Raw genomic sequence first — 24,924 nt, forward strand, 5'->3', positions numbered from 1 at the left:
GGAGATTGTGCCTGAATTATGCATGATGGAAGAGTGAAAACCATGTGGTTAGTAGAAGCTTTGAGAAAAGCATGGACAGAAAATAGATTAAACCTGAATTGGGGCACATAAAAAACAGCTATGAGTGTGATATTGGAATTGATATAGACAATACCAATTCTTTTGATCTTAATGAGGGAACCATTAGACATAATAACATGTTTCAGAAATGGAGATGTGGTAAAGTTTGAAAAACAAGTTATATCATGACATGTGGTGTGTAGCACCACTATCTACAACCCAAGATTTAATAGAGAATGAAGAGATGTTACCTGAGAAATTGGAAGCAACAGGGGTTTGGTTTTGTGGCTGTTCGGCACGAATTTGACCCTGTTGGAGTTACTAACTCAACAACGAGATGATTTATTGATATTGAGAGCTCAAGTTCAGGGCATTTGGTTGTACAACAGCGGAAGTGGGGGCATGAGCATGAGCATGAGTGTAACGCCCTACTTCCTTAGAGCCGTTACTAAGTGAGTTTAAAAACGTGCTTTCATCTCGCTAATCGAGGTTTTAGATCAAACAGTGTAATTAAGCTATAAACAGAGAAAAAACCTTAGAAATAATAATTTCCATAGAAAATCATAAAGGTTTACATTTGGGATCCCAAAATACAGTTTAGAAATGTTTACAACATATTAATTAAACCAAGTCGACTAGACGACAAAATCAGAGTTTATTTACAAGCATCTCCCAAAAATCCTCTGGCCGTGGCGGCCAGGCTGGCCAAACATGTGCATGCCGCCTCATGCCTGCTGTACTCATGGTTGGTTGATCTTCTTCATGCCCTTTACCTGCACCACAGAGCATCTGTGAGCCGAAGCCCAGCAAGAGAACCCACAAGCAGATAACATATGCAACACATATATCAAACATATAAACATGCCACCAATGGCTAAACACATACAGCCTAGCCGTCCTAGGCATTTACCAAGCCCTTGGTTCGTGGACCATGCCGTGAGGATATCCCAGGTATCCTTCTGGGGACTCGCCCTGGCAACTCGCACCCCACGTGCTCAGCGCTGCTCCCGGCCCCTTACCGTTCTCGGCCTTGCACTCAACGTGGCTGACGCCGTTCCCGGCCCCTCACCATCCTCGGTCTTCACCGTTCTCGGCTCTTGCCGATCACCCACATATTATCATACATGGTATAACAACAAGTACAGAATTCTAGCGTAAACAGATAAAGAGCTACGCTTAGCAGTTCTAACATATTGGGCTCGGCCTTGCATATCAATTCATTCAAACACATTGGGCTCGGCCCTGCATGTCAATCCACTCAAACACATTGGGCTCAGCCCTGCACATAAGCTCTATGGGAACAGGGTTCTCTTACCTGAGTTCCGAGCTTTCTGAGCACCGATGTCCCGAGCACAGTCCTCAAACTGGAGCCTCGTCGAAAACCCTAGTCACAACACATCACCAATATTCAGTCATCAAATTATAATCCAATGAATAACTTTGAGCCACAACCCTAACCTCCGGAACCTTGAATTCTATCAATCCAGGTGATAAAATCCATCCCGAGCCTTAACCATTGAATTCCCAGGCCTAAATACCCTTAAAAATGCATACTGGCACTAAGGGTCGCGGCCCCACCCTCAAGAGTCGTGGCTAGCCTCAAAACAGAGGCTAGCACCACACTGACCCCCACACGGGCCGCAGCGCGCATGAACCTTCTCGGCCTCACATGGCCGTGCGCGCACACGGGCCGCTGCGCTCCCAACCGAACCCAGATTTTCCACCATTTTTCCACACCTTTCCTCAAGCTAACTCACCCAAAACTCACCTATCAAACCCATATATTTAACACATACATACCAGCTCAATATCAACACTAAAACCCCATCAAAATCTACTCCAAAACCCAACTAAGATACTCAAGAACATGTCAAACTTAACTAGCATGCATACTCTAGCAAACCAGTAGCAATTCTCAACATAATCCCAATAATTAAAGCTTACCTTGCTGAATTCAATCCCTGTAGTTGATCCTCAAGCCTTAAGCTTCAAGCTCCTATAGTATCACAGCTGAATTCCCCTAGACCTTCAAGTTGATTCCCTTAGTTTTCCTTGTGCTTTCTTAGAGAGTGAATGAGGAAGGAAGAGATAAAACTATCCTTAGCTGAAAGAAGAGAGAGCAAGTCGGTTCCTATAGCTTCTAAACTATTCCTCTATTTTGTCTTACTTGACTTAGGTCTATATGGTTACCTCAAGGCTCGGGGTACCAAAACGTCCCCGAGGGCAAAATTGTAAATTTCCCCAATATTCCCGCCTAGACATTCTATCCTCAAATATATCTCCAAATATTTATTTTCATGTCCCGACAATCCCATAACACACCTAGTACCCAAATTACCCCTCGACTCGCCCCGAGTCGGAATCTCAACCTCGTTGTGACCCTCTGGCTAACCGCTCCCCAGGACTGTCTCGGATCGTGCTGCACAGACATTTCACATATATACAACATATATCACATTCATGCCCCTAATATCCAGACGGGGCCGACATGCACATTTAACTCACTAAACATGCATCACTATCATATATTCACATTAAAGCATAATAAATCATGTATTGCCCCTCTAGGCACACTAATCAAGGCCTTAAGCCCGATTAACAAATTCGGGTCGTTACAATGAGCATGAGCATTGTGAGTTGGATTAGGGTGAGGATGACTTGAAGAAGCTTCGTGTAACGACCCAAAATTACTAATAAGGCTTAAGGGCCTTGGTTAGTGTGTCGGGAGGGCATAATTGGAAGTTATGTGAATTAATGGTGAAAATGCATGATTATGTGATATGCATGATCCTAAGAGTATATGGATACATGAAATGCATGTCTAAGAGTATTAGTATGCATGTAGGCCCTGTTTAGCTTAAAGGGGTATGATTGTAATTTTGGCCCGTTAGGGCATAGATGTGATTATTTGTGATAAACTGTTGAGACCACATTATTATGTGGATATATATCTGCAGCATGCGACTTAAGGCGATCCTAGGGAGCCAGTTAATGGGAAAGTCACAACGGGACCCAATGCTTGGCTCGGGGCGAGCCAAGGGGTATTTTGGGTACACTACAAGAAATCTGATCTTTACCTACCAATATATATTGGTAGGAAAAGTAGGGTTTTGCCTACCAATATTTATTGGTAGATAATAATAGTAGGTAAATGCTAGTCCATTATATTATATTTCGGAACATAGCTTTACTTACCAATAATATCAGTAGGTAATGATCTTTACCTACGTATATTACGGAGGGAAATTTTTTAACCATTCCCGCTCAATTTTCCCCCCATTTTTTATTTTTATTATATTATTTTATTATTATAAATGCTTATTTGGAAGCTTATGTGGAGTAAATAATATGATGTGTACACAATGTATAACATGTGGCATGCCACATGTGTACATAGTTGGAAAAAATATAAATAACATATATTTATAATACATTTTAATTATATTATATATATAAAAAAACATTTTTATTAAAAAATTTATTTATTGATTCACTACTACAAAATATCTTTTACGGGTCTCCTTTTTAGGACACGCACATAAATGTAAGTCCTAAAAAATGTTTCTGTACTTTTTAGGACTCTCATTGAAAGTCCTTAAAAAACACATTTTAGGACTCGCGATGAGTGTCCTAAATAGTCCAAAGAGTCCTAAAAAGTCTGAATAGAAAATTTGAGTGTATAATATGAGTGGTGACTTTTAAGGACTCACTTTGGGTGTCCTAAAAGAGTATTCAGGGCACCCAAAGAGTGCCCTTAAATATATTAAGTAAAAAGAGGGATAAAAACAATTGGAGATTCGAAATTGGGGCTAGGGCATTTCAAACAAATTGTCTAACTTAACATTTAATATTAGTTGTTAATTAATTAAATTAATTATTATTTAAATAGTTAATTAAAAATAAAAAGTTTGATGAAAATTTATTAATAATACTTATTGGGCCTTTCAGTCAGGGATTAGGGTTCTTTTTTTTTTCAGCACCACATAGTAGAAGGAAAGGAGAAGAACGGGCGGCTGGGTTCTCAGCCAAGGTGTTCTTCTTGGCGACGACGACGACGATGCAGTGCTCGGAGACAGCTGCAAGTGATTCTTGATGCATGTTCCTGGTGCTCGACGACGGCTACAGGTGGTTATCGACGCTTGGACTTCTCGGCAATGCTGCAGAGGTGGTCGGAGCTGCATGCGTCCTCGGCACGACGACTGTGCAGGCTGGGTTGGTCTCAGATTGGGCGTCAGCAGCAGCAGGTATTTAAGCTTTATATTTTTATTATTAGTAGTAATAGATAGTTATATATATATGTAACTCTGTCGGTTCATACGAATGTGATGGAGCTTCTAGTTGGGGTCTTTCTTCATACCTCTAAGCTTGGACTATCCATAATCGCATTCATGTCAGAAAATCTGTAAGTTTATTCAAATGTATATTTTTTTTCTTCTTTTTTTATGTGTCGGATTTATTGTTGTTTTTTTGTCATTTGGTTCTAGCTCTGTGTTATTATGAATGTATCCTCCCTAAGAAAGGTCTGTAGATTGTATTTTTTTTGGGCACTCAGCCCTACTCGAGCAAATTGTGATCATTTGGTATGAGATTGGAACATTTATTTTGACAATTTTCTTCTGTCTGTGTCATTGTATTTCTGTGTGTTTTCTCTTTAATGTGAATATATATATGCATATATAGGATGATGGTCCTACCTTTTTGCTTGTAACAATGGTAAGTCAATTTAATTATAATTGAAGTTTCTTTCTCTTCCTGTAATGATGAGCCACAATTACAAGTGTATATAATCTGATTAACTATGACCTTTATGATTATTATTTTTTGTTAATTTGTACAGTATTACAATTATTTCTAACTCATTTTTATATGAATTGCATTCATATTAGTATAATGTTAGACTGTATAGGAGTTTTGTTTGTCTTCTAATGCTTAAGTACTCTTTTCATTGTTATGCGATTCCAAATTGCAACAAGCAACTAAGGTTTTCTCAGAATCTTTCCGAGACAAAAAAATAACACAAAGATGGTTGTATCCTTTGGCTAAAAATAAAAATAGTGAGAAGATTCATTTGGTTTCATGTCATATATTATTCTCATTTTTTTATTTCTTATGCATTCAAAGTGTTTGAAAAAATACCTAATAGAATGACATGAAAAGAATAACTATTTTTTTTTTTAAAGTTGATTAATACTTGTTTTCTTTAATTGATAAAATACTTGTCCTCTAAATAATACACAGTGGAACATTCTTTTTTAGTGATATGGAATTTCTGATGGATTAGTGATGTGTTCTTGAAACTCATGTAATGTTTCTTTAACTTAATAGTTATACCTCATCTTTGATTTCATATATAAAGTATGTCCATTATTAATTTTGAGGTCCTAAGCTTCTCTGTAATACATTGTTGATGTTTGTGTGGGTGGGCAATGTAGGCTTTGTGAAGCTTGCAAGCACTGAGATTTTCATTGTGTTAGTAACATTAAGTTATTTGCACATTTTTTAGTTCTGTTTTTTTTGTTATGCGTATTAAATCAATTAAGACTAGACATAGTATGCCTCTATGGCATGATGAAATCTTATTGAATGCTAATGATATTAAAGCAATTTATGACCTTCATCCTCTTTCTGCTCACAACTTTTTGTTAGCCTTACTTATATTAGTATTTTTAAATATTCTACTATATACTTGTCACATTTTATGTTCATTTCTTTCCACAACATTTTACAGGGGATAGCAATAGGGGTCCATGAGTGCTGGGTAAGTTTTATTTCCTTCTTTTCTATGGGTTAGTTTCTCTCTATTTTCTTCTTTTCAAGAACTTTAACACTTTAGATTTTTAGTTAAATGATTGAAACCTGGTGACTGCAACAGTGGGCTGGGCATCTCTGGGTTCACGGCTGGTTTTGCAGCAGGTTTTCTTTTTCTTTTTTTAATTTCTTTGCTTATATAAATATATATGCTATTTACTATGGTCTAGGTGTGGAAATATGCTCAAGTGAAATTCTCCCATATCATTGCAATACTTATGTGAACTTTTTAAAATTAAATGCAATGGTTTGACTGGGGTTTGCTACGTGAGGCAAAGTGACTGAGTTTGCAATTCGGCAAGGGCTATTATATATTTTAAAGGATATTGTGATATTTTTGTTTTGAGTATATGCCAATGCCTGGGATGGTAGATTCAAACCACTTGTTTGAGGTGATAATGGTGACATTTATCAATTCTTTGCATTTTCTCTATTAGTCATGCTGAAACAAAAGCATGTGGTGCTATAACATTCATTTCTACTCTATTAAATTAATCTCATCTTGATGAAGTTTTAAAATAATACAGTTATTTATTTATCTATTTACTATTGTTTGTTACAGATCAAAAGCTTACAAGCCAAGTTCATGAGATTGTGGGACGCATTAGTGGGAGATTTGGAACTCTTACTGTTGTTCCCATACACCATCTAGTTTGTCTTTTTTATATATCATGTAAATTAGAGACAGTGTTTCAAGTGATCTTCTTTGTTCTGTTTTAATCACTTTCCCAACTTTCTAAAGACATTTTAGTGAAAGAAAAATCAAACAAAATGAAGAATAAAAGGTCTGAGTTCAGGTCTGTTTAAGCAACATCATTTGATTAATATATGTTTTGAGACTACAATTTAGTCAAATATTATATATGTTATGTTTCTGTCTCTCATTTTCTTTGAACCTGATTTTCTTACAATTTTGTTCAATGATTATGTCAAGACTGCTAAACCATTTTCTCTTCTTTGTACAGGACCGATCTCTTGACTTTCACGCATTGTGCGCTCTGTATGCTGTTACTGGTACTCATTTTTGTTTTGTAACAAAACCGTTAATCAATTTTGTCTTAGATAAGTAAATTGTTCCTAGGCTACCTAGTTTGTAGTGATTCCTATGGTAACTCAATCATGTAATACATTAATATGGTGAAACAACAAAAGGCAATTGTGCCTTCAATTAATTAATTTTGTTTACCATGAGTAACTCAATTGCTATTTCTTTTTCCAGTGAAAATTTTATATATATATATATGTATATATAAAAATAAATATAGATATTTTTCATTTCTGTTTATATGCATGTAATTTTGTTTATTTGTTTGTTTTTCCTTGTTTAGATGTTGCACTTGTTACTTCTCTTAGAGATGGAATGAATCTTGTGAGTTATGAGTTTGTTGCTTGCCAAGCATCCAAGAAAGGAGTCCTCATTCTGAGTGAGGTAATTTAACTTTATATTTTCTCTGAGTTTGCATGGTAGGTTTTTTCCATTGTTAAATTCATCAGAAAAGCTTAAATTATCAATAAAAAAAGAAAAAGGAAAAAAAGAATACTTTGTTGTGAATTCTGTTCAACGCATTGTCTTCATAGTTCTTCGGGCTTGCATCTTCTTGTTTATTCCATTTAAATTTAGTTTGCAGGTGCAGCACAATCGCTCGGTGCTGGTGCCATTTTAGTAAATCCATGGAATATCACAGAAGTTGCTGCTTCCATTGCTTATGCTTTGAATATGCCAGCCGATGAAAGAGAAAAGAGACACCAGCATAATTTCATGCATGTAACAACTCATACATCTCAAGAATGGGCTGCAACCTTTGTTAGGTATGCTCATATATAGCATTAGCATTAGCATGTATGATTTATAGATAATGAAACCTTCTCAATGTGGAGATTGACATGTATTCTAGGATTTCAAATTTCACTTCTGTTCTAAGAAGCAAAAATATTTATCTGTTCATACCAGCTAGTGTTTCTTTTTCAAGCTTTATTCTAATCTAGTGTCATTTTTTGTTTCTCCATTTCAGTGAACTTAATGATACTATTGTGGAAGCTCAACTGAGGACTAGGAAAGTTCCACCTCTACTTCCTATGAAAGAAGTCGTTGATCACTATTTGGAATCCAATAATAGATTGCTTTTACTGGTAGGCATCTTTCTCTTGCTACACTTTACATGCTGGAATTTTATATGATATCTATTTTTCATTTCTATATTTTCATTTTCCATGTTCAATTATGTACAAATTGGGTAAGTGAAGTAAAACTTATAAAGTCACAGTGTGTTAATTTGTGTAATTTACTTTTCTTTTTTTCAGATGGAATAACAAATATACTGGTAGAAATGAATGTTATAGCACCACATGCTTTTGTTTCATAAGTTTGGTTTACCCACATCGTGAAAATATTGTGGGTAATCAACCAACTTATGAAGAGTTAGTTGAACGACTTAATGATACAACTTCCCGCCTTAATGCTACTAACGAACAACTTAGTGTAGTTGTGGATATACTTCGTCATAACAATTTGATGGCACCGCCTCCACCACCTCCAACAGACCAAGCTTCAGATGCAAATTTAAGAGAGTCGCCATCTATTTCAGTTCGGGAGTCACAAGATGATTCTTAGTTTATTTACATTAATTTACTAAGGAATGAACTTTATGAAGTTTTTTTTATTTTGGTAGGGGTAACCTTAAAATGATAACTTTATGACTTATTTTAGTATTGAACATTATAAAGAATTTTAGCATTAAACATTTTATTATTGAATGGTTTTTTCTAGTTTATTTCTAATATATAACATTTATAAATAACTGTTATTATCTTTTACCTACACATAACCATTAAATTTGAACAAAATATAAATTGTGTAACAAACCAATAAAATAATGCTATGTGGGCTAATAAAATGACACCACGTAGGATGCCACATATGATGCCACATCATCAGACACGTAAAACTACAAAAACCATGTCAGCATACACGTAGGTTGCCATGTCATCAAACACGTCATCTGATGACTCATCAATTGATTTATAACTTAGTGGGGTCCACTGATTCTTTTACCTACCAGTGTTAATAAGTGTAGGTAAAAACTCTTTCCCCACTAACTTTTACCTACCAATCTCTACCAATTCAATATTGGTAGGTAAACCATATTACCTACCATTAGGTTAGTTTTACCTACACTTACAATTGGTAGGTAAAGACCCCATTTTCTTGTAGTGGTATTAGATGGTTATTTGGGTTGTCGGGTTATGGAAAGAAATAATTGGAAATGTATTTGAGGTTAGGAAGCCTAGGTGGGAATACCAGGGAAGTTTACCATTTTGCCCTCGGGGACGTTTTCGGCACCCCGAGCTTTGGGATTAACTTAAGCAAGATAAAACAAAGAAGGAATTAGCTAGAAACACCCAAACCGACCCTTTCTTCTTCTGAGCTCAACTCTCTCTCTCTCTCTCTCTTTCTCTCAAGGAGCCATTGGAACTAAGGAAGATTTGGCTAAAAATTCAGAGGTTTGAGCTGGAATCTTGGGGATATCTTAGTAACAATCAGAAGGTTCAAACTAGTAAATTAGATTAAATTGAGGCTAAGGATTTAGGAATTAGCTCAGAAATTGCTTGGTGGATTGATTCTCAGTGAAGGTGTGAACTAGGGCTCGGGAGACGGATCGTGATCAAGGGTTATCTCTCGTAATCAGAACACTTGGAATTAAAGGTAAGAAAACTGCACCCAGTTGTGAGTCTATAATGGGACTAAGGGTTCCCTATTCTTGTATGCATTATGCAAGTTGGTATTATGACATGTGAATAGTAAACAAACGGCCTATAAGTGCCAAAGTTTACATTGGCGCACAGGGCGCGCTCAGCCACTGGTGGCTGAGGACAGCTTAATATTCACTGAGCTCGGTTTAAGCAGACCGGAGTCAGTGAGGTAAATAGAGGGTGCGACCTAAGGGCGTCGACCCTGATTATTATGTGATTTGGTTATCGTTGTTAACTATTGAATATGACATGTTGAATAGTTGAGTATTAATTTGTGGATTTTATGGTTATGTCTATGGACTATGTGATTAATGTGGACTGCTAAGTGTATGAACATGCCTAAAGAGTTATTTTATTATTATCATTGTTTATGCTATAACGTTATGTTTTCTTGCTGGATATTGTCTCACGGGTGCTACGTGGTGCAGGTAAAGGCAAGGGTAAGCTTGATCAACCCTGACTTGGAGAGCTCTAGAGGAAGAATGTACATGAAATGCTGCTCGGCCGCCACGGTTGAGAAAGGGGACAGGAACGGGAGGACCATAAATGTCTGTTTTGCCTTAGAGTGGCTAGCGGTTGTTTATACTTTGAAATTTTGTAAACTGTCCTTCAAACGCTATTTCTTTTGGGATCCCATGTACAAAACGTTTATTTATATGAAATGTATCTTTTATGACCAAAACATTTTAACCCTAGTTCATTAATGGTTTTAGTGACACGTTTTCAACTATATGGCTTGAATAGCAAGTCTTGCACCTTTATAAATACACAGTGTAACGGTCTTGGCTACCTAGGGCGTTATACTTCGACAGTAGATACTTGATTTGCCATTGGCTGAGAGCTTGTGTCTTGTTTCTTCTTGTCGCCATATCTAGGAGGGAAACCATACAAAAAGAAGTATTTTTCTATAAAAATGCACAGACGATTGCAATAGCACAGAAGGGTCTGGCCTTCTTGGTCTGATGAGTAATGGAGTTGGTAGAACTCACAGCAGAGACAAGGGAAGAGGTGGAAGTTGTTAGGATTAATGCTCTTAAAGCATGTAAAGACATTTTATTGATTTAAATAAAAGTACAATTTTATTATATTTGAATGTTATAATTAATGTTTGAATTAATTATATAATAATATCAAGAAAATTTCTTCTTCATTCATGAGAATATGATATTATATTGGTACAAGAGAATTAAGATCATATATAATGGAAAAAAAAAGTCAGTAACATATTAAAGTAAGGAATCTTTAATGAATGGTTACTAGTGCGGTTTACTAATCATATGGGGTGCGAGTGATCTAAATTTAGATTACTGATGTGGATAGACATCTTAGTAAATGTGGTGTATATAATAGAGATTATATATAACGAACCGATGAGAATTAATTCTTTATAAACTTGTCATTTGACATAAAGATTTAATTCTTATCATAACAGATGATAATTTGTAAATCAGTATAAATCCTGAGTATTCATGAACTCTTATTTGTGTTTATTGGATCTTTTGATTCACTCGTTAAGGTTTCTTAGTTAATGAGGCTAATGACTTTTTTTTTATTTTTTTTTAAATTCAATATCATGAATGGCTAGGAACATGATTTACAATAATGGAATTCATACTTTCCTAGCGGATCGAATATTGGTACACTTAAAGGTTAATTCTAGAACTGAATAGTTATTGAGCTTAAATCTATAATATGATTATAGATTAATTATTCACTAGTGAATTAATGGTACTTAAAGATCAAGAGGTAATTATAAGGGTGAAATAGTAATCTTGACCAGCTCTAATTAACGAACCAATAAATGGAAGACATAACTATATTTAATGATTATATCAATGGAATACAAGAGAAAACTTTGTAAATACAATTCTATAAATACTTAGAGTGCAATTCCATATTTATAGTGGAGTAATCATGGAATTAATAAATAAGATTATTAGATTAAAGAGTTAAATTAAAAATCTGGTTTATTGGAGCTTCGTATTATAAGTCCATGGTCTGTAGATCACCTCGGTCCTACACTATCAAGGGTAAGGATGTCAAAAGAAATATTTGTAGAAAGAATGACTTAATTGCAAATTAATTAATTTTCCATGGCAAGGAAATAATTATGTGATAATTATGGGTAATTGATTAATTATGAATTAATTAACCATTTTGTTGACCCTTGATTTGGCCAACGACACGGAGTCAAGATAACGACAAAGAATAAAAAGGAAATTAAGAAGAGAATCAAATGGGAAAAAGGTGACACAAATGATTTATAGTAGTTTGGCCCCAACCGAGTGGTAATAACCTACGTCCACTTGGTGTTCTTATTGATGTTGAATCCCAATGTCGTGATCAAAGAACTAGGGTCCTTGAGTTTCACAAGCCTTAGGAGAATTACAACTTTTCGGTGGATAATCACACTATGCTCTATCTATGAGTATTCAAGTTCAAAGTTCAAAAGTCCATTCCTTGAGCCCTCTCACTCATATTTATAGACTCAAGAGGGTTACATGGGCCATAATTACTTAATATCAACGTATCAAGACAATAAAGAGAAAATATAATAAATATAGTTATTACAAGATTGCGTATCTTAAAGGAAATAAATCGAACCATGCGACCAGACTGGTCGCATCTAAACGCGAGATCTGATGAAGCAATAAACATCTGGTCGATAGGCGAACATCATCCCTTCACTTTAATGCTGCCACATGTAATAAATTATTGCCACGTCATCAGGAGTCATTTTAGGGTAAACATTTGCCCCCCAAGTTTAATTTACTGGGACCAGCATAAAGTAAACTTAGGAGACTGGCCCTTCACATACCCCATCAAATCTGTCAGAGCCATCCATGCTTTCTCGAAAAAAGGCAACCAATCATGTCTTTTCAGTTTCCCAAAAGTTGTCTGATAACTCTACAAAATAGAGTTATTTTACCACTTTTTATGTGCTAATTGTTGCTTAATTCTTGAGTTTTTAATTGATTTATTAAGTTTTTAAGTAATTTTGAATTTATTAGGTTTATTTTAATTTTATAGATTTTTGTGTGTTTTTATAGTTATTTTGTTGTAAAATGTTATAGTTTAATTATTTAAAATTAATAGTGTCGAGTTAGAAGTAAAAAAAATGTGTGTTTTATTGAAATTAAATGTTAAATTAAATTAAATTTTAATTAATATTTTCAATGAATTAATATGATTTATTGGATAATTGAAAATATTTAATTTTGATTTAATTTATGTTTATTTTGTTAGGGATTTTGGTGTATTTTTGCTCTTGAAAAGCCAAGAAAAATAAAGAAAAAGTGTGCCATTTTCAAGAAAGAAAGGGGAAAAAATGGCAATTTTGAGAACAAGTGCTCCACTCAGCCCATGCCAGGCCCATGAAGACTCCTACAGCCAAGGCTCACCGAAGCATTTCCCAGCATCTTCAGCCATGTCCATTGTCCAAGCAGCTGCCCTCTTCAGCCAAAGTTCCCTCCACGTGACAACCTTCACGTCTCCTCCCAGCAAGCTGCTCCCTTTTGCCTCAGCCGAAGTCAACGTGCCCATCCTGAAGCCCTTCGGCCCAGCCAGGCCCAACCGAGCACAAAAGCACCCAGCCTGCTTCCCTGCCACAAAGCAGCCAACTTTTCCCATTTTTTTGAGCCCAACAAATACACAATGTACCCTTGTCCCTTTGTCTCAAAATACTACTTTTTACCCAAACTTTCTACATATTTTACCCTAAAACATCATTATTACACCCTATAATTTACTTATATTTGCCATATTATAATTAATTAAATTAATTTAATCAATTTAAATTGATTATTTTAATTATCATTTTTTTTTGCTATAAATAAAGGAGTTTAGTGTCCATTTTGAGAGGAGGTTACTATACCATAATTTCTACACATTCAAAACCTCTAAATTCTCTTCATATTCTTCTTCTTTTTGGTTATTTTCTATGTATTTTTAGAGGAAAAATTTGGGGGTCCATCCTCCAAATTTTCCTATTTATGTTTGTAATTTTTAGTTTGTATTTGCTATTCTAGTTATGAGTTTCTAATTTTTTTAAGATTATTAAGGTGATGAGGAAACAATTTGTAACTAGATAGTATTTATTTTGTATGTTGATTTCCCATTTTGTGCAACAAAGTTTATGGAATTTTTTCTTCAAATATCTTCTTTCATCTTAAATATCATGTATTTTGGATTGTTAGCACATATTTACACTTTGTTCTTCATTAGTGCAAAAACATAATATTCTTTGTATAAGATGTGTCATTAAATTGTACACATCCATGCTTAGAACAAAAATATTATGTTTTGCCTTATAAATAATGTTCATTTATTTATTTGTTATTTCATTAGATTGATTTACACTAAATGCTTTGAAATTATAATTTTGAAAAGTGAAGAAAAATCTTATCTTTTTAGAAGTAATTTGTGCTTAAAATTATAAATTTATTTGGAAAATGATAGTTTGATTTATTTTAACTATCACTAAAACTAGGGAATCAATATACTTATAAATATTATTGAACTTATATTTTGTGGATTCTAATCCCTAATAATTTTATTTTACCATCTTGATTTCTATTATTAATTTATGTTCATATATTGCCTTTAATATCTTTATTATTATCTTTTATTTTATTTGCATTATACAAAAATTTCATCAATCTTTGGAGCTAGGTTATAATTTAGTAATTTTGATTTAAAATAGTTTTCTTTTCGATTTTAGACAACTCCTTTGGGTTCGATCTCATGCTTACACGAACACTATATTCCACATACGATTCGTGCGCTTGCGAGTTATAAATATTTAAAACATACCCGTTTTGGATCCATCATTGTCTGATGGCTATTGCGTTTCCCCATGTCTTGAAAAGTTAATCCCATTATTACCTCTTTTACAGTGCCACGATCAATATCAATAACCCATTTTTTCACTTTTCATTTTTTACCAATCCTCTTGCCTTCAAGAACTCAGAAGAACAAAGCAAAATTGTAACACCCTCACTTATTTTAGTTAAAACCATATTTAAGGTGTTACGTTTTAAAACTATATCATAATTTATTACTGCGAAAGTGTGGACATTTTTTTTTTAAACTTGAAAACTTATTTCACATTATTTACATTAAACATAAAGTGTGTCTCAAACATATTATACATAAGTATTAAATAACCCAATTTATTTTCAAAACATAACTTCACACTTTATTACAAACATCTCACTGATAACTGAAATAACCCACAAAATGTCGATATGTTCATATGTACAAATCAGGGTCAGGACCATGCTTCAGTTCTCCTCATGTCATTCACACATTTCTTTATCTACCTGCAACACAAGACAACTGTGAGTCTAAAGCTCAGTAAGCAAAGTAATGCATGCAATGCTAATGATTACCCAATATCAATGGACATACACAACTTCTTTTTAAATTTTGGGCCCCTTAATATTGTGCACACTGTTTGAATTGGTCAATGCCTGCAGGTCTTGTTACACATACAATATAAAATCCCATGGGTTCTCCTCCGGCTAGCCATCACCATAGTAGGGCACATTAAAAACCTTATTCCATCGTTGCCCCGTCGGGCTCAAGAGTTAAGGCGGGCACACACTGTGGTGTCAATACATATAACAATAACTCATATGGAGGAGAAATAAAAACGGAAACATGGCAAACAATATAATTGGTTCACTAAAACCTAGCCCAAATTATTGGGCAGCCACTATAAGCCTACTACAGGCCTTCGTTTACACTTATTAACACTTTCATTTGCCTTTTCAAAACAGTGGCACTGAACTTAAACTTCTTATTACAACTTTCTTTTATGTTGCACAAAACTTGCAAAGGCATCATATGATTAATCATCATAATATCATGCATGGTCTTATATCATATAATAATTTACCATATCACTATTATGTCATGCATACAAATTTATGATGAAGTGTCAATGTATGTTAATACCACTTACTCACAAAATATTCATATAATGCATACTTTCACATAACATGTAATTCTTGTGTTGCAGTTGAGTACTTTACTTACCTTCTGTCCAAAATATAATTCACCGTGTAACAAGTGGTGTCTTAGGTATTGATGTGATTATCCTGACAATGGTATGGATTTCTCATCATAATGATGGCAGTAATACATTGAACTCTCATTTAAAAAAAAATACCCATAAAACATCATATCAAATTTCATACCCAAAACATGCCTAAAATGCCTTAAACCACCTAGATCGAGCATTAGATTTATCTTAGACATTTGGAGAAATTTTGACAGAGTTTCCCCTTAATTTTAGCTATCCTCAAATATCAAAATCAACCAGTAATCAACATCAAATAACCTGCCATAACCATATATATCCCAAATACCAACATAATTCATCATAAAGTTATCATATACCGATTTTGATAAAATTCTAATTTCCTAGATCATCACCTAAATTAAATGAGTCTCCACATCTATTCAAACATTTATAAACATATATACTCTCTTATAAACTCAATCAAATAACCAAAAATCATCTTGTACTCCAAGAACCCCAAAAACTTCATAAAACACAAAATTTCACTTACCAAGCAACTTTCCGGTGAAAACAATCTCTTCAGGCTTTTCTAAACCTCAAACCACTTGGAAACCCCAAGAAATATCTTAAAAATGATAAAACACCATTATAAGCTTTCAGAAAAATTCAAAAACATGGTTTAACTTCCAAGTACAAGAACTTACCATGAAAAGGCTAGAACTAAGCTTAATCTACTTCTTTGGCTTTGCTTTCACTTGGATCTCCTTAGAATTTCTTCAAACCAGCCAAGAAATGGTTTTTGGTTTTCTTTTCTCTCTATTTTTCAGAGTAATGGTCGTGCAAAGTGATAAGGTTGATGAAAAATTCTTTATTTTCAATGATTTAGCCTTATTGTATCAAAATTTGACACCTTTCATCTCATCATTTCACCTTTTGACTTATGAATACCTTATCACTTCAATAATTTCGACTTAATCATCTGCTAGGCCTATTATCCTTATGTGTAAAACACTCACGCCAAACCTTAGGTCCATATGACTTCATACCCAATAGTTATGCTTACCCGATCGAGCGTAGCGCACTTATGCTAAGCTCGTTTTGACTTTGCATCAATACCACTGATTATGTATACCTCCCATCAAGAATTGATCTAATGGTTCTAAAACCATTTTTACATCATCAATGAGACCTTAATCATACCTCAATTACATTTGGTAAATCCATAAATACTCAATTTTACACCGAAATACTAGTAATCGACATTGTACTATTTTTCACTACTTAACCTATTTTGCCTTCTATATCTCACTTTCATCACTTAATTCCATGCCTTGTCCATATTTTTCATACGTTCTTATATCTTGATCACATCAAACACCCATAAAAGACAACTCAAATGACGCAAGGTTAATAATATTGAGCATACATATAGACATCACATACACAACTTTTATACTTATACATGAAAACACTTATAAGAATATGCATATGCTCAAATTATACATATTGTATGATATGTAATGTAATGCAATCATGTGATTATTGGCTATATTATGTCAAAATAATGTGGGTGCTACAAAAACAAACCCAGAAAACTTCACTGATTCAAGGTGCGCCTGCCCACTCTTCTGAAATCTTCACTCCAATCCTTCATTCAAGTAAGTCTTCTGATCGATTCCTTTCTATTATGTTGTGTCGTGCAATGCTTGTTCTTCATTTTTTATTTCTGAGCTCTTGAATATCTCTGTCAGTTCTTGCAAAATGATTTTGGGGGTAAATGGGTATGTTGATCTGCGTTAAATATGATAGGAAAATAACACCTTGCTGGGTTTAGGAACTAATTTGGTAGTCGGGATAATGACTTTAGGGCGTAAAATCGAAGTAAAAATTCGATTTTTAAGCTTGTAGAAAAACTAGGTTTTTCCCACCCCTTCAGAGTCGAAAAATGTTTTCTTGAAAAAAATTTTACTTTTGCTTTTTGATCCGTTTTCCAAACTGCTCGTATGTAATTTAGTGCTTTTGCTATAATATTGTTGGTCGTATAAAAGCTTAACTTTTATACGCTAGCAACGTTATTCCAACTCTTAACACTTCTTGGTCTTTTGGGCCGTAGATTCTCATCTCCCCTTCTTTGTTCACTGATTTTCATGCAAGATCCGTGGGGAGGTGAGAGGCCAATTGACGACGACCTGCTCGCTCAGCTGCTCGTGGACGAAGAACAACCGTCACTACTTATTCCAGAGATCCTTTTTTCTCGAATTCCACCCAACAGACCTCATTCAATTCCACCAAATATGGGTAGAGTAAAATCCACTGCATAGAAAAAGAAACCATCTAATCCTTCTGAAAATCTGCCTGCTCCTCGGGCTGAAATTCCCTCGACCAGTGGTAGAGCCGAAGCCACTGGTCCCAAAATTCAAAGACAAGCCCGTCTCTGCGATGTACTTCGACCAGATGTCGAATGGTACCTCGCTCCTCCTAGCCAAATCACTCCTAGGATGGTAAACAATTTCCCCAGATTGTACATAATTTCTGGGGTAACTTTATTTCTTCCTACCACCGACCAACAGGCAAACCTGCCTGGCGGCGCCTTCAGCACCTGGTCAAGGTATCACATTGAGGCAGGAGCAATCGTGTCTCTCCATCCTAACTTCCAAGGAGTGACCAATTACTTCGGGGTCGCTCATTTCCAAATAACCCCAAACGGGTATAGAATGCTTTCCGCACTCTATATCCTTTACAGCCATAAAAAATGGCCTTTCCCTTCACCTCATGAGATCAACTACCTGTTCAATCTCAAATCCAACCCCAACCAGGACAACACGGGGTTCTTTCATTTTTTCCACCAAGAATCGACCCGCACCTTCCTGAGTGAGACTACCTACAAGTCTAATGTAGGAAAGTACCACCAGGAGTACTTTTTAACCACCGACCTGGTTGCCAACAACCTAGGCTTCACCCAAGGAGGTAACTTCTTCGTTCTCCTGGTCGTTTATTTTCTTTTATTTTACCTGGATTTTCCTTAGAAAACTAGTTCTCTTCAGGTCCATGGCTGGGACCAGCTCCTACTCCAGAAATGGAGCTTCGAGCAGCATTACTGGCCAGCATGACTGACGTAGAAAAAAGCATCAAACAGCTGGTCACTGAAGCCAACCTAAGGCTAGTCTGGCTTCTAGCACCTCACCAGGATGTGAGGGAGTCAACGGCGGGGAGTGCCACTAGTGGAGAAATTCCTAAGCAGCACCCAGACATGTCGCAACCTCAAAGGAGGAGGACAACTAGAGTGACAATGAGGGAACCCTCCAGCACCCCGCGAGCAGCTGCTCCCCCTGCCCCTTTGGGAAAGGGAAAAAAGAAAGCTTCCGAACCCCTTGCACCCATCGACGAGTCTTCAAATGAGAACGGTATTGTCTTCTCATTCTTAGACAGTTTTCCCATTCCTTGTCATTTATTTGACGGGGACGGTAACTTTAGGTACACTCCAAATTTAAATTCAGATTTCTTCTAGGAAGTGAGTGAGTGTAGCAGTTGTTCAGTAAGTAATGTAGCGACCAGTAGTTATAGCATGGGTACTTTACTTACAATTTTCTTGTTTTTAATTTCATCTCCACCTATACATATTGTCTAACTGCTCACCATGTTTCTTCACTTGCAGATATGTCATCTGGAGACATGTTTGATCACTACACCGCCTCTACTGCTCCCTCGAGCAGGAAGAAAGACAGCAAGCGGCTTCGCGGGGAAAGCAGCAAAGCTGCTTCAAAGAAGGCCCGGACTAAGGATCATCCTCCAGCAGCCACTCCTTTAAAAGAAAAAATGCCACCTCCCTCTCCACACGACCAGCAGTCTCCACCTGCACCAGTCAATCAACACTCTACCCCTCCAGCACCAACCGAACAGACTCCTCAAGGTAATCAACCTGGAGACGCCCTGACCAGCACCGTAGTTGGCTTAGCCAGAGAGAGGATATATAAACTCTCAAAGCATAAGCGCAGCCAAGAGGCCATTGTCGGCACCAACTCCATGGAGGTCGACCAGATAATAAACTGAGGGCTGAACGAGATAGCCAGTTTAAGTTGCTCTTCTTTAGCTGAGTTATTTTACTTTGTTATTTTCTACCATCATCTTATCTTCACCTGATAGCAGGGGTTGCTGACTATAACTGTTGGTTGGCGCCGCACGGGGGCTTTGCTCACCCAGACTAGAAACGCCGACACCAAGTATATTGAGGCGATGAAGGTGCTCGGGGGGAAGAACGTCGATATGCTCGAGAGAAACACAGAATTGCTCGACAAGAACACCGAAATGCTCGAGAAAAATTCTAAGCTGGCCAAAGAACTTCAACAGTTTAAGACTGCCCTGGACAAAGCCAATGAAGATAAAGAGAAGTTCAAGGAGTGCGCTAGACTTAACTGTCAAGAAGCCAAACAGCTTAAGGTCGATCTGATTGCGAGCAGAAAGGAGACTGAGGAGCTGGAGGGGCGCGTTAAGGAGCTTGAGGAGATGAATGCCAGAAACTTAAAGAAGTATAGGGAAGCCACCCACCTCTGCTTCTATGAGTTCTGGAAGCACAACTGCGAGGCCAACTTCAACTACCTTTCCGAGTGCCTGAGGTGAACTCAAATAGCCCGGTGCACTATTCGCTTGGAGAAAGAAGAAAGAGCCAAAGTTCCTGCTTCTCCATAAATTTCCTTAGCAACGGGGATTGACGGCGCGGAAAATGAAGCTGGTACTACAGTCGACCAGGACACTCCTCAAGACCCTCTTGCCTCGTAGTCTTTATTTTTCTTTCTTTATCTTTTAAATACACGACCTGCGGGTCGTGATGTAAAGACAATTTCTTTTTTAACTTTTATTGCTGCATGGGCAGCTTTTTTCCTTTTAATCAAACAATTACATCCAAGCAGTAATTGCTCGCGGTGCAAAAGGAATCTTTTTTGATATTATAATATATTTGCACTTTATTATAACATATGTTCGCATGACCGAAGTTAGCATAATACTTTGTATTGATTTAACAAAATAACAAAATTTTGAAAAATACTCTAAGTACCCTAGCATGCTTTCACTTATTTTGCTCATGTGTTTACATACCTTTTGATATGCTTTGCTTACTAGATACCTTATATGCCCCCTAAGTGATTGAGGAGCTTTAGGTCCTCGGTCACTTGCCTTGACAATGACCTGTTCGAACATTTCTGCTCGTAGGATAAATTTTAAAATGAGAATATAGCAAAACAACACATGTAATGAGCAAATATGTGTAATAAATACAATAGTTGGCAAGATTGACTTGCTACGCACAGTCTCTTTTATTTCTCGTAATGAATGGACAAAACGTGTATGTACGAGTGATCACCAAAATGATCTTACACTTATAAGCGATCATTCACATAAAATGACCAACCCTTTTTCATAACTTGTAAAAAGTAAAACTAATACAAGCTAATTCTTTAAGAAGAATTATTTATTGATAGTACTTGCGCAGGTGTTCTCCATTCCAATAGCGAGGAATGAGATCTCCATTTTAGAGAGCAAGTTTGTAAGTGCTTGGATGGAGGACTTCTTCAATTTGGTACGATCCTTCCCAGTTAGGTTTGAGTACTCCAGTGGCCTGGTCACGGGTGTTGAGAAAAACCCTTCTGGGTACTAGATCTCCTACATTAAATTTCCTTTCACGTACTTTAGAATTAAAATACTGGGCGACCTTTTGCTGGTAAGCCGCTACTCGGAGTTGGGCTTGCTCGCGCTTTTCATCGACCAAATCTAGAGATTCCATTAATAATTGGCTATTAGAGCCTTGATCATACGTCATTCTCTGATGCGATGGCGGATCTAACTCGACAGGCAACATAGCCTCATATCCATAAGCCAAGGAAAATGGAGTATGGCCTGTTGCTGTGCGATGGGACAATCTGTACGACCAAAGGACTTCAGGAAATTGCTCTGGCCATGCCCCTTCGCTTCTTCAAGTCTTTTCTTCAGAATATCTTTTAGTGTCTTATTGACTGCCTCGACCTGTCCGTTTTCCTGAGGGTGAGAAACTGAAGAAAAGCTCTCGATTATTCCATGCCGTTCGCAGAAATCCGTGAACAAATCTGTAACGACCCAAATTCGCTAATAAGGCTTAAGGGCCTTTATTAGTGTGCCTGGAGGGCATAATGGGAATTATGTGTGATTTAAATGAGTAAAATGCATGATTATGTGAAAAGCATGTTTATATGGTTATTTGTATATTTGAGATGCATGACTATGTGTATTAGTATGCATGTAGGCCCTGATTAGGTTAGAAGGGCATAATCGTAATTTTGGCCTGTTGCGGGCATAACTGTATATATAAGCGATAATTGATAAGACCACATTATTATGTGGATATATTTATAATCGGTGATTCAAGACGATCCTTGTGAGCGAGTTAGCAGAAAAGTCACGATGGGGATTTATACCCGGCTCGGGGCAAGCTAGGGGGTATTTCTGGGAATGTAGGTAATATATTGGCAATTATTTGGTATTGAGGAATATAATTTGAGATTAGTTAGGTATCGGGAATTAAGCAGAAAATATTAGAGACATTCGAGGAATTAGCGAGAATTGGGGTGAAATGACCAAAACGCCCTAAATGCACTAAAATGTTTAAAATGAAAAGGGAGGGCATTATGGTCATTTGGCTTGCAAGGGATAAGTATGCTGAGGCTTTATACTTAGTGGGAATTGTAGAAAAAGATAGAAGGCTGAGGAAAGAAAGAAAAGAAGGAAAAGAAAGAAAAAGAAAAGGAAGGAAAACAGAGCAGTTTTCTTAGGGTCGGTTGGTGATTCTCTCACCCTTTCTCTTCAATTTTCTTGGAGCAAAACTCAGAAGGGAGCAAGGTTAGGTTGAGCAACAATAGTATTGAGCTAAACTTGAAAGGTTGGCAAGGGATTAGCAAGAACACATCAATATTTGAGGTAAGCCTTTAGAGTTTTCAGTTTCTGGTTTGGTTAGTTTAAACTATGGTGTCTAAGCTGAGTGATGGGAACTTTAGGGGAATTCAAGCCAAGGAATTGGGGAAGAACAAGCTAAGGAGGTCAAGAAGTTAACTTGAAATTAAATTTCCATCAAAGGTATACATTCTGAACTTTAAACTTTGAAGTTTTGACTGTGTTTTGCTGAATTCTGAAGTCTAGGAGTGACTATGGTGAATTTTGGGATTAGAGGTGCATGTGGTTAGATTTTATGTGGTTATGATGCTTGGGATGAGTTAGACATGTTAGTGAGCTTGATTTTGAGTTTGGTGAAGGTTTGGAGAAGTTTTGGTTAAGTTTGGCTCGGGGAAATCGCAGGAAGGGAAAATGTCTTGTTGGCAGTCTGTGACTAGCGCTACAGCGCTAGCCTTTGGGTGCTGTAGCGCTAGGCCAAGCTTGCTGAGGGCATTTTGGTTCTGTTTGTAGCATCGTAGCGCCCTCCAATGACCGTTGTAGCGCTACCCTGTCTTCAGAAAGGGATTTTAGGGTTATTTACAAGGGTTCGGGGTTCGATTCCACCACCCTGTTTGATGGAATTAGGACTTCCTGAGGGCTCGGGATTGGTCCTGAGGCTAGGTTATGGACTTGAGGGTTGGTTATGACTTTGGCCTATGATTGTGATTAGGTTCGCGCTAGGGCTCGGGAAGGATCGTGCTTGAGGATTTCATTGAACAAAGCTAGCAAATTCAAAGGTAAGAAAATTGCACCCGGTTATATGTTTGTGATGGGACTAAGAGCTCCCGATATCTGTATAATGTCAATGATGGTATTATGCCATGGGACATGTGATAGCGGCCTAAGGGTGCCATACACAATATTTGCGCACAGGGCGCAGCTTGGCCACTGGTAGCTGAGGACAACTTAATATTCACTGAGCTCGGTTTAAGCGGGCTGGAGTCAGTGGGATAACGGAGGGTGCGGCCTAAGGGCGCTAACCCTAGTTATCATTTGTGAATTGATATATGATATGAGTTGATATGTTTGGTATGCTAAATACTTGGTTATTCATAATGTTTAAATGGTTGAGAACATGTTTATGGAGTATGTGATACTGAGTTATCTATTGATTGCTTATGCTCTGTTATTGTGTTTTCTTACTGGGCCTTGGCTCACGGGTGCTATGATAACTCTACAAAATAGAGTTATTTTACTACTTTTTATGTGTTAATTGTTGCTTAGTTCTTGAGTTCTTAATTGATTTATTAAGTTTTTAAGTAATTTTACATTTATTAGTCTTATTGTAATTTTCTAGATTTTTTTATATTTTTAGATATTTTATTATAATATGTTGTAGTTTAAATTATGTGTAATTAATATAGTTTAGTTAGAAGTAAAATAAAAGTGCAATTTTGTTGATCTTTATTGATAAATTAAATTAAGTTTTAATTAAGTATTTTCAAATAATTAATACGATTTATTTATAATTGAAAATATTTTATTGTTATTTAATTTTTTTTTTTTTTTGGTGTAGGAATTATGTTGTATCTTTGTTGTGGTTGAAGAATAAAGAAAAGAAAGAAAAAAGTGGAAAATTTCAAAGAAATTGGCGTTTTTGATAATTAAAAGCCCAAATGAGCCCAGCCCGTCTGCCAAGCTCCTGGCCCACGCCACCTGGTCCCAGCTCTGCTCTCCCAGCCGAAGGCCCACGATTCCTTCAGCACCCAACACTCCTGATGCCGCCAGCTGTCTTCTTCAGCATTCCCCAACCGAATCACTCAAGCCATCAGCATCCAAGCTCACCCCAGGCCACGGTTTCTTCCCAACCTTCACGTGTTCCCCCAGCCAGATGAAGACCTCTTCCAGCCACCTGGCTCTTCAACACAAAGCAGCCCAGGCCCAACGCCCCATATGCCATATGCCACCAGCTTCTGGGCCGCCTGCCACCATCCAGGCCCAACACCATCTCAGCCGAACCCACCATGCCACAGCCACAAAAAGACCAAAAAAAAAACATGTTTTTATTCCCAATGTCTTTTTTTCTTTTCACCCTAATATCAATTCACTCTTCCCTATTTTTCTTACCTAAATAAACATTCCTAATTCATTTTTTTTACCCTAGCTTTTCACTAATCTTTTACCCAACCAAACATTTCATCTTTCCAATACTCTTACACTTACTCTATTTATCCTACCACTTCCCAACACAATTAAATTAATCAATTTATTTATTTTAATTTGATTAATTTAATCTTCATATTTTGCCTATAAATAGAGTCTTGTAAGACCATTTGGGGGGCTCTTCTTCATCTTTTGAACATCTTCTACACTTCATATTTTTC

The 24,924-nt window shown here is 36.6% G+C and overlaps 2 protein-coding genes across 3 annotated transcripts; both read left to right on the plus strand.

Annotated features, from left to right (window-relative positions):
• Positions 1 to 5,980: 5,980 nt before the first annotated feature.
• On the plus strand, positions 5,981 to 8,617 carry LOC133811645 (alpha,alpha-trehalose-phosphate synthase [UDP-forming] 1-like). 2 transcript variants are annotated; one of them, XM_062246202.1, is made up of 6 exons: positions 5,981 to 6,260; positions 6,834 to 6,882; positions 7,197 to 7,297; positions 7,490 to 7,677; positions 7,881 to 7,998; positions 8,170 to 8,617. In XM_062246202.1, the coding sequence occupies exons 1-6, from the start codon at positions 6,219 to 6,221 to the stop codon at positions 8,176 to 8,178; spliced, it is 507 nt and encodes a 168-aa protein (XP_062102186.1). In that variant the 5' UTR covers positions 5,981 to 6,218; the 3' UTR covers positions 8,179 to 8,617. The 2 variants fall into 2 exon arrangements, with proteins under 2 accessions (XP_062102186.1, XP_062102185.1); XM_062246201.1 differs by lacking the exon at positions 5,981 to 6,260 and having other exon boundaries at positions 6,665 to 6,882.
• Positions 8,618 to 19,208: 10,591 nt separating this feature from the next.
• LOC133779847 (uncharacterized) lies at positions 19,209 to 24,201 on the plus strand. The gene is made up of 4 exons (XM_062219751.1): positions 19,209 to 19,212; positions 19,299 to 19,672; positions 19,790 to 20,169; positions 24,117 to 24,201. The coding sequence occupies exons 1-4, from the start codon at positions 19,209 to 19,211 to the stop codon at positions 24,199 to 24,201; spliced, it is 843 nt and encodes a 280-aa protein (XP_062075735.1).
• The last annotated feature ends 723 nt before the right edge of the window (positions 24,202 to 24,924 follow it).

Source organism: Humulus lupulus, chromosome 1 (genome assembly GCF_963169125.1).
Source record: "Humulus lupulus chromosome 1, drHumLupu1.1, whole genome shotgun sequence".
Classification (NCBI taxonomy): Eukaryota; Viridiplantae; Streptophyta; class Magnoliopsida; order Rosales; family Cannabaceae; genus Humulus; species Humulus lupulus.

Coding starts and splice junctions, on each gene's coding strand:
- LOC133811645 (XM_062246201.1), top strand. CDS start 6,732: ATGTTATGTTTCTGTCTCTCATTTTCTTTGAACCTGATTTTCTTACAA. Junction 6,883..7,196: donor CGCTCTGTATGCTGTTACTG/GTACTCATTTTT, acceptor TTCCTTGTTTAG/ATGTTGCACTTGTTACTTCT. Junction 7,298..7,489: donor GAGTCCTCATTCTGAGTGAG/GTAATTTAACTT, acceptor ATTTAAATTTAG/TTTGCAGGTGCAGCACAATC.
- LOC133779847 (XM_062219751.1), top strand. Junction 19,673..19,789: donor TCGGCACCAACTCCATGGAG/GTCGACCAGATA, acceptor ACCTGATAGCAG/GGGTTGCTGACTATAACTGT. Junction 20,170..24,116: donor AATGCCAGAAACTTAAAGAA/GTATAGGGAAGC, acceptor TTTTTGGTGTAG/GAATTATGTTGTATCTTTGT.